The sequence below is a fragment of the Emiliania huxleyi genome (genome assembly GCF_000372725.1).
Source record: "Emiliania huxleyi CCMP1516 chromosome Unknown EMIHUscaffold_1253, whole genome shotgun sequence".
In the NCBI taxonomy this organism is placed as follows: Eukaryota; Haptophyta; order Isochrysidales; family Noelaerhabdaceae; genus Emiliania; species Emiliania huxleyi.
Genome location: NW_005201334.1, coordinates 1 through 8763, shown reverse-complemented (window position 1 = coordinate 8763; position 8763 = coordinate 1). Strand labels below are relative to the sequence as shown.

At 65.6% G+C, this 8763-nt stretch overlaps 4 protein-coding genes across 4 annotated transcripts; 2 read left to right on the top strand and 2 right to left on the bottom strand.

Annotated features, from left to right (window-relative positions):
* Positions 1 to 21: 21 nt before the first annotated feature.
* EMIHUDRAFT_252121 (hypothetical protein) lies at positions 22 to 585 on the bottom strand (the record flags this gene model as incomplete). Its single annotated transcript, XM_005789705.1, has 1 exon — positions 22 to 585. The coding sequence occupies one exon, from the start codon at positions 583 to 585 to the stop codon at positions 22 to 24; it is 564 nt and encodes a 187-aa protein (XP_005789762.1).
* Positions 586 to 2466: 1881 nt separating this feature from the next.
* Positions 2467 to 3870, top strand: EMIHUDRAFT_446976 (hypothetical protein). Its single transcript, XM_005789704.1, has one exon. It carries the CDS (start codon positions 2493 to 2495, stop codon positions 3741 to 3743), a length of 1251 nt encoding a protein of 416 aa, XP_005789761.1. The 5' UTR covers positions 2467 to 2492; the 3' UTR covers positions 3744 to 3870.
* Positions 3871 to 5127: 1257 nt separating this feature from the next.
* EMIHUDRAFT_446974 (hypothetical protein) lies at positions 5128 to 6990 on the bottom strand (the record flags this gene model as incomplete). The annotated part of the gene is made up of 5 exons (XM_005789703.1): positions 5128 to 5737; positions 5811 to 6088; positions 6180 to 6350; positions 6518 to 6682; positions 6811 to 6990. Coding segments are annotated over 5 exons (1178 nt in total), but the record flags the coding sequence as incomplete, so codon positions are not given.
* Positions 6991 to 7112: 122 nt separating this feature from the next.
* EMIHUDRAFT_373170 (hypothetical protein) lies at positions 7113 to 7888 on the top strand. The gene has a single exon (XM_005789702.1). It carries the CDS (start codon positions 7167 to 7169, stop codon positions 7725 to 7727), a length of 561 nt encoding a protein of 186 aa, XP_005789759.1. The 5' UTR covers positions 7113 to 7166; the 3' UTR covers positions 7728 to 7888.
* Positions 7889 to 8763: the final 875 nt, after the last annotated feature.

Below are 8763 nucleotides of genomic sequence, written 5' to 3'. Positions count from 1 at the left end.
AGCTGAGAGGCCCTCCGCTCTTTAGCATGTGTCTTCCTTCTTGATGAGGAAGAGGCCCTTGGCCTCGCAGTGCACCCTGGGCCGCCCGTCGCTGCAGGCGAGCGGGTCAGAGAGCGACGCCTCCACCCAGACCTTGCGCCCCTCCCTCCGCACGATCGTGGCCTCCACTCGCAGCCACGCGCCGACCGCGACCGGCGCGCGGAGCGAGGTATCGATCTGAACCGTGAAGCCCGACCACGGCTCGCAGGTGCCAGAGGCGCAGAAGCCGCACCAGCCAATCACGTCGTCCATGAGAGCGCACATCGTCCCTCCGTGGCACAGCCCTCTATGTGACTCCGCCGCCGGGCCAAAGTGAGCGGCGCCTACCAGCCGCGGGCCTCCGCCCGGGGAGTCGAGCAGGTACCCAGGGATGTGCACCGGTGCGGTCTGCGCGTGAACAAAGTCAGACCCGGTCCAACCATTCTCCCGCCGCCACTCGGGCCCGTTCTCCCACTCGGCGACTCGGAGCGGCGCGGCACCGTCCGCTGCGGCCATGTCCGTCCACCACACGGGCGGCGAGTCGCGCCCCGGGTGTTGTTGCGTCATCGCAGGAGGAGCGTCCACTGGCTTTGGGCCCGGCCCGGGGCAGCTGGGGGGGGGGGAAGCGGTTTTTCTGCAGTGTGACACCCAAAAGGTGTTGGACAACGGTGACACGAGGGCTGGGGGTGTGAAGGGCATAACCATGGTTGCGTGCAGACAATGGAGATAGAGCAGCCCCGGAGCGGAGGCCCGCCCGGGGTATTCAGTGTGTCGCGGGCGCCTAATCGGGATTAATTCCGTCGGGCGCCTACGAATTTACGTTTGCCGTCGGTGTTTCGCAAGCGCGCCTGGCGGCGGCTTGTGCTATGCCTGCTTTGGAGCCCGACGGGAACGCGGGAGCTATGGTCTGGGACATGGGCTGGCCTTCGTGGGGCCGAGGCTTTGCCTCGTGGCCCGCAGTCGGTGCCCTTTGCCTCGTGTTGATGCAAGGCTTTCCGGGGCTAGTTGGCAACAACCTCACCATGGAGTCAGACCAACTCAGCCTACCCATTACGGTTGGCGGGGCCTCCGGCTGCGTCATGAGCGCAGCTCTCACCGCCACCAGCCCCTCCAAGTACCCCAGGGCGATTCTCGAGTTCGTCCTGCCCGCGCTCATTGTGACCACGGCCTACGTTCTGTTGCTGACAGGTGGGGGTGAGCACCACACCACGGGCGACAAGAAGGGGGGGTCGCGACCCTCGACCACCAGGGGCAGCGACTACCTGTCCCTGCTCATCCCACGGTATGTGGGCCAATCGCGCCGGGCATTTATCGGGAGCCTCTTGTTCTTCCTCACGTTCCTGGTTGCAGCAGCAGATGCTGTGTGCCCGACGTGCGGCGGCAACCTCGCGTCGTGCGACTACGACACCTCCCATACTTGCCCCGCCGCCACTGTCGTGGCTAACAACGCGAAAGTGCTCCTCGGCACGGCGGCGGTGAGCACCATGACCATCGCGAACCTGCTCCGACCACGGTTCCTGCGGGTCCTGGGAGGGGGAATGCTGCAGCGCTTTGTATGCCGGGCCTCGAGGAGGTCTCGGACTTTGCCATCAATGCGATGGAATAGTGGTTCTTCGTGTCACCGAGGTTCGAGGGGCGTCCCAAGTTTGCGTGCAACGTTGGGACTTGCTTTCAGCTTGGGCGTCTTCCTCTGCAGCTTGGTGAGTGCGAATTTCCGCAGTGTGTGCGTCTTCTCGCTTTGATAACACGCGGATGGTCCAAACCTTTACAGCTCAGCCCCTCGCATGTTACTGCAGTGTGACACCCAAAAGGTGTTGGACAACGGTGACACGAGGGCTGGGGGTGTGAAGGGCATAACCATGGTTGCGTGCAGACAATGGAGATAGAGCAGCCCCGGAGCGGAGGCCCGCCCGGGGTATTCAGTGTGTCGCGGGCGCCTAATCGGGATTAATTCCGTCGGGCGCCTACGAATTTACGTTTGCCGTCGGTGTTTCGCAAGCGCGCCTGGCGGCGGCTTGTGCTATGCCTGCTTTGGAGCCCGACGGGAACGCGGGAGCTATGGTCTCCCACCCTCCTCCCCTATAGCCTCTCACAGTCTGGCGACAGTGGGGGGTGAGTGCGAATTTCCGCAGTGTGTGCGTCTTCTCGCTTTGATAACACGCGGATGGTCCAAACCTTTACAGCTCAGCCCCTCGCATGTTACTTTGTTCAAACTCCGGTTTCTCTTTTGCCTCGATGATTTCCTTCATCATATGAGGACTGGGTTGGGACGACGGGGATGGGGTCGACCAACTAAGGCGGGGCTTCCCTACGTACGCTACGTTGCGACTGCATGTATTCCCACAGCTGCAACCCACACGCTCGTGGCTGTTTCCTTTTCAGCTGTGGGATCGCTTGTCATTGTATTCATACATCGGCTTTCTCTTTTTTGCCCTCCTTCCTCTCTGCATGCCCCTCACCCGCGCGCTCGCGGAATGTGGTTTTGCGAGGCGTGCTCCGTCAGCGTGCCGCGGAATCCCGGCGCGCTGAGGCAGCACCTCGAGGGGAAGCGGCACGCAGCGATGCGCTTCTACGGCGACCCAACGGCGGCCGTCCGGCGCATCGAGCTGCGCAATCCGGGCCCGTCCCAGTCTCTCGAACTGGCGCTTCGGCCGCATGAGGTGAGCGACGCGGCCGCCGCCGCGACGTGCGAGGCTCGCGCGCTCGTGCGCAAGAGGCTAGTGGTGCACACGGGCGTCGCCTACCAGAACCAGGCGTGGGCGCTCCTCACGCCGGAAGCGCTCTGCGGGGGGGTTCTGCAGCTCGAAGCGGCGATCTCCGCCCGGGCCGTTCCTTGTGTGGAGTGCCTCGACCGCGCCCAGTGTGCCTGCGACACCTTCGAGGCGCACTGCGCGCGGCTGCTGTCCGGATGCGCCCCTGCGTCGCCGCTCTTTCTGCTCGCTCTGGCGCAGCGCCTCGGCGGCGGCGGCGGCGGCGGCCGCGGTGGAGGCGGTGGCGATCGGGGCGGCGGCGGTGGCGGGCGCCCCTCCGTCAGGCCGGCTCGCCCTTCCTCCAGCGCCGGGCCAAGCTTGGCTGCTCGGGTCGCAGCCCTGCCGCACTGCAGCCGGGAGACGTCGGGCGGCGCAGGAGAGAGGCTCGTGGTCGCCGTCGCGGCTCGGAGTGGCGTCCTTGCCGAGATGGTCCTGGTGACTGCCCTCGATGCTCTCTGCGCCGCACTGCCACGCGCAGCGCACAGCGTGCCGTTGCGGCGCCCTTCGGCCGCCTCGCTAGGCGGCGGCGGCGGCGTTCCTCCCCCGGGCGGGCGCCTCGACCTCACGCTGCGGCTGGGCGGCGCCGTCTGCTCGCGCCGCCACGCTGCCCAGCTGCTAAAGACGCTCGGAGGCGCGCTCCGCGCGGCCAGCACGCCGCTCGGCGTGCGGCGCGTGCGGCTCGAGGTGCGCGGCGACGCGTGGCGAGAGGAGGACGGGAGGGCGCTCGCCGCGGCGGCGGCGGCGCACTGGTGGGCGACGGCCCGGAGCGTGCTGCTCGGGACGCACGAGCGGGTCGGGGCGGCGAGCCCGCTGCGCAGGCTGCCGCTCGCGTTGGTGCGCTTGATCCTCGAGGCAGCGCGGCCGCAGTGTGAGGTTGCCGCCGAGCTGGTGGCGGAGGCCGGGCCGGCGCCGAGTGAGCCGCGCGCTGGTGCGGGCGGCGCGGACCTCGACTTTGTGGCCTCGCTCGTCGGCTGAGTCAGGTGGTGTTCGTGCTGGGGCGTCACATCGGACTGGTGATTCCGGAACTGTGCTGTACTTTACCTCTTTTTATTAGAGGCGACGCAGTGTTGTCGATTCACTCGATTGAAGATTTTGAAAACACATTTGATAAAAAATCTAAAAAAAATCTGTGTGAGTGTGCAACAAGATCAGGCAGAGAAGGCGAGACGGCGGCGAGGCCGCGGTCGAAGAAGTATAAGAGGGGAAGGCGGGCTCCGCGCAGCCCGGCAGCCGACGCCGGACCATCCGGAAAGCGAACAGGAGGGAGGACCACCGGGAGGAGAGGGGCGAGCCCCCTCGGATGGGGGGTGGGGGGATCGGGCGGAGGAGCCCTGAGTGGCGATGTCGGGTGAGAGCGTACGTCATGCTCGTGTCTGGTGTTTACTAGCTCCGAGTAGAGGGCGTTCCGCCGCTAGGCGGGACACCCAAAGCGCAGAACCAACCCTCGGAGACTGCTGCTGCTGCTGCTGTTACGTCTTCGGTCCCCGCGGGAAGCCCCGCGCATAGGACAACAACGTCTGTCCCACACACACACAGACGCGCACATACATCATGCTCGGGCACACCCCACAGTGTAGTGGTGTGAGTACACAAGTACTAGCACTCTGCTTGGCCAAAGTACAGGTTTCGATCCGGGCCACCGCAAATTTTGATCAGCAAATTTCGAGGGGCGGCCGCAAATTTTGAGGTAGATTTTGATTGTCGAAACGTGTCCGTCTTGGCACAGGATAGAGCGCATATAGGCGGCGAACACCCAGGGGCGCAGGGACATCGCGACTCTGCCCGCTCGCTCGACCCTTTTGCCGCGAGAGGGCGCCGGCCGCGTGTAAGAGGTGGCTGGCGCCCTGAGGCGGCAATTGGTGGCGTGGGGAGTGCGGAACGCTACTGGCGGCGCGACAGGGCCTCTCTCGATTGCGTGTGCCGCCCATCGGCACGCGGGTGCGCAGACATCGCGACTCTGCCCGCTCGCTCGACCCTTTTGCCGCGAGAGGGCGCCGGCCGCGTGTAAGAGGTGGCTGGCGGCCTGGCGCCCTGAGGCGGCATTTGGTGGGGTCAGCGTGCGGTGCTGAGTCTTACTCGTCGGCGCTGGGGCCAGATCCCAGCGCAGAACCCTGCAACGCTGGCATATACAAACACAACAAGACTAACCCTGACCCTAACCCTAACCCTAACCCTAACCCTAACCCTCTAACCCTAATAACCGCCTAACCTAACCCACCCCCACAACTCCACACCGCAAATTTGAAAGATTTTGATGAAAATCAGGCCCGACTGCAAATTTCTTCAAAATTTTCGCAGGCGCTCCGCGCCTGCAGATTTTGAAATAAATTCGAGAGACGCCCGCGTCCCACGGCTCTTGTTTCTGTCATGGAATTGTTTCTGTCATGTACGTAATGCGCTATGCGGGGCCCGTTGTGGGACGGGACGCTCGCCACACGCGCGCCAACACCTTCCTTGTCTCCAAGCGAACCAAGCCGCCGCCGCGCCGCGGCCCGGCGCCCGATGTGACCAGCCGGCGCGCGGGTGTACGCACTGCCAGCTCACACCAGACACTCGCCACAGCGAGACAGCGCGGCCACATGCATTCAAACGTAAGAAGTAGAGTACTGCGCTTTCCGCACCGGAAAGGGCGGGAGGGCCTCCCTCCCAGCGCTCACTCGATCACCTCCACCTCCTCGTCGTCGTCGTCCTCGTCGTCCTCCTCCTCCTCCTCCTTTTGCGGCAGCGGCGGCGGGGCGGCGGCGGTCTGAGACGCCTTGCCCTGCCGGCGCCGCTTGCTGAGCGGCGCGTCCTCGTCGTCGTCGTCGTCGTCGTCGTCCTCCTCCTTCTTGGTTGGCGGCTGGGCGGCCTCTGCGGACGGGCTGCCGGGCGCGGGCGCGAAGGCCTCCATCTCGCGCGCGTGGCGGGCGCGGTCCCGCTTCGAGGCCTCCACCCACGGCGCCTTTGCCTCGTCGGAGAGGGACCTCCACCTGTTCACAGCTCGGCGCCTGAAGTACCGCCCTCCTCACCCGCACCAGTTCTGGTCGCAGAGGGGGCGTCCACTTTGCGCCGAGCGCCTTGCCCGCCTCGCCAAAGGAGAGCGGCGCGTACTCGGCCGCCTGCCGCTCCTCCTTGCACCAGAGCGTGTACGCCGAGGCCACCCCCTTCGGCGCGCCAGCCGCTTTCTTGGCCCGTTTTCCCGCCGGCTTGCCCTCCGGCTTGGCCGCAGACTTGGCCGCGGGCTTTGGCAGCGCCGCCGCCTCGCTGCCGCCCGCCTCCGCCTCGCCTCCGGACCGCGCCGCCGCGGCGCGTGGCTTCGTCGCCGGCGTCCCGACGGGCACCTGCCGGCGGGACGGGACTCGAGGGCGACTTGAGGGCGCGGCGCGGCGGGGCGGGGCGGCGAGTGACGGGGCGTGCAAAGCTGGGGCGTGCCTCGCGAGAGGAGATGTCTCGCCCTTCGAGGGCGTCGACCGCCCACTGCCGGTGCTCCGCCTCGAGCTCGTCCAGCCCGCCGATCGTGGCGGCCGTCACCGAGACGCCCTCGACGGACAGGTACCGCGTGAGCAGCGCCGCAGCATTCGCCGGCTTGTAGATCTGCTGCGCCTGGCGAGGAGGGGCGGCGCCGCTCGTCCTGCTTCCTTTGGCGAGTGTGCCGCCGCGTCCCCTCTTCACGCGCGCAGCTGTGAGCGCTGCCAGCGGACGGGCGCGGCGGTGCCACGAAGCGGCGGCGGCAGGGCAAGGGCCCGAGCTAAGGCGGAGGGCGGGCGCGCCTTTGCGACGACTTCTCCGCCGCACGAGGTCTTCATCATCCGCATCAGCAGGCGCGGCTCGCCTTTGCCGATCAGAGCGCCATCGCGGTCCGCGTTGCACCGCGCGCGGCCCGTAGGCGCGTACTCGATGCGCATGTTGAGCGCGAAACACTGCGGGTGCATCCACTGACGGATGCGGCGGCAGAAACGCGTGAGCGTGAGGGGGCGTGCGGAGGCGTTTCGCCGCAGGGAGCCGGGTTCGAGGGCGGGCGCGTGAGGGCGGAGACGGGATGGCGGGGTGGAGGGCGACGCGCCTTCATGCAAGACACGCCGCTCGAGCGCCCAACCATGCCGACGCGATTCTCGCCCTTCCCGATCGACTCGCCGCAGGTCTGGCACGAGGACCGTCCAGAGGTGGCGACGACGACTTCGGGGTGGTCCTGCTGGCTCAGTCCCGACATGTCGCCTCGGTGGTCGGCAGGACGCTCTCTCTGGTCGTTGGAGCGAGAGGAAGAGAAATCGAGATCGTAGAGTCGTAGAGCACTTATTGCTCTGTGTCTTGATTTGCGAACAATATCGGTTGTTTTTCTCGTTTGTGGGGAAGCTTCTCGGCCCGCTCCGTCGGCCCCCGGCAATGCTCCGCGCTGTAGTTGGTAGAAGGCCGTCGGCAATGCTCAGCGCACCGGTCCTACTGTCGAGCCTTCTGCTGCTGCGCGGGTCGGAGGCCTTCTCGCCCGTGGCGGCCAGAGCAGGCGGCGTCGGGAGCCCGTGCCGCGCTGCTGTACGCCTCGGTTTCTTTGACGTGTTCCAAGAGTCGGCCGAGTCCAAGGCGCGCAAGGAGGCGGAGTGGGAGGCGCAGCAAGCCATGCTTGCGCGGCGCCGCAATCCCGAGGCGATGGAGGCGTACCAGAGCGAGGTGGAGGAGCGCCGCGCGGAGATTTCATCCAAGGACGCAGAGCTGAAGGAGCTGCAAAAAACGGGAGACATCGAGGCCTGGGAGGCGCTGCGAGCGGAGGGCAAGCTGCAGGGCTCGGACGAGCTCGAGCGCGAGGCCGGCGAGCGCTCGTGGGGCGGCGAGGGCCTCGTGGCCGAGCGGATAGACACCCGGCTTCCCTTTGTCGACTCGGGGTACGTGGACGAGTCGGCCCCGTCCCTGCCCGACATGCCCGACCTGCTCGGCGGGCTCAAGGGGCTCTTTGGAGGCGGCGAGGAGAAGAGCGAGCAACAGTGAGATGATGGAGGCGCGGCAGTCCCGTTTTGTGGCGGTAGAGTCCATGTTTCCCATCTGAATCTAGAGTATGACACATGACTATGTCCCGGGGCCCTCTCCGCCGTCTCTCTCTCTTTGTAGAGAGAGATTTTTTAGCAATACCAAACAACTCTAACACTCACACGTCAGTTGGGGCCTTTTGTTTTTGTTGCCTCGCCCGGAAGCGGACCCACCGTGCGAGTTGCAGCCCCGGAGGTGGCCGACCCAGCTCGCCCCCAGAGAGGCCATGCCCAGGGTCAGGCATAAAAGGGGGGTGTTTTTCCGCCCGTCCATTCTCTCTCTCTCTCTGTTAGACCTAAAGGTCGGCGCTTCGACCAACTAGGCCACCTTTTGCGCAAAAGGTGGCCTAGTTGGTCGAAGCGCCGGCAAAAGGTGGCCTAGTTGGGAGAGAGAGAGATTTTTAGATCTCTTCCCTCCTAGTTGGTCGAAGCGCCGACCTTTAGGTCTAACAAAAACAAACACTCTCTTCATGCAACAACCTGCTCCACGAGACCTGAGACCTCCCGCCTCCCCCACAGTCCCCCACCAAGTCGTACGCGCTGTCACACGAAGACTGCTGTCAGAGGAAAAAACAATAACAGTAAAACCGTTACAGGGTAAAAAAAGGCAAGGAGGTGGGCGAGGTGGGACTAAACAACGGCGTATCCACTACATCGTGCGGCCCTACACCTTGGAACCCCTGCTCGTTCACCACTGCCTTCACCTCCCTCTCCTGCTCCTGACGGAGCGATCGGTGCCATCGTATGGTCTCCAATCTCAGCGAGAGTGACCTCTATAGCTGGCTCCGTTCTCTCGACACTGAGTCGCGCGCTCGGTTGCTACGGTCGCTCTCCACGCTCGAGCAGCAGCAGCCCAGCGAGCAGCAGCCCAGCAGCAGCAGCGAGCCGCAGTTTGCGGCACAGCCAGCGTGCAGTCAGGACCTCCAGCTGGGAGCCGAGCCTCCGCCTCAAGCGGGCAGGCCGGCTGGCCCGCTGCAGCCGCCGCCACCGCCGCCGCT

Bases quoted from the DNA above. Each gene is read 5' to 3' on its own strand.
- EMIHUDRAFT_446976 (XM_005789704.1), top strand. From the start codon at position 2,493: ATGTGGTTTTGCGAGGCGTGCTCCGTCAGCGTGCCGCGGAATCCCGGC.
- EMIHUDRAFT_373170 (XM_005789702.1), top strand. From the start codon at position 7,167: ATGCTCAGCGCACCGGTCCTACTGTCGAGCCTTCTGCTGCTGCGCGGG.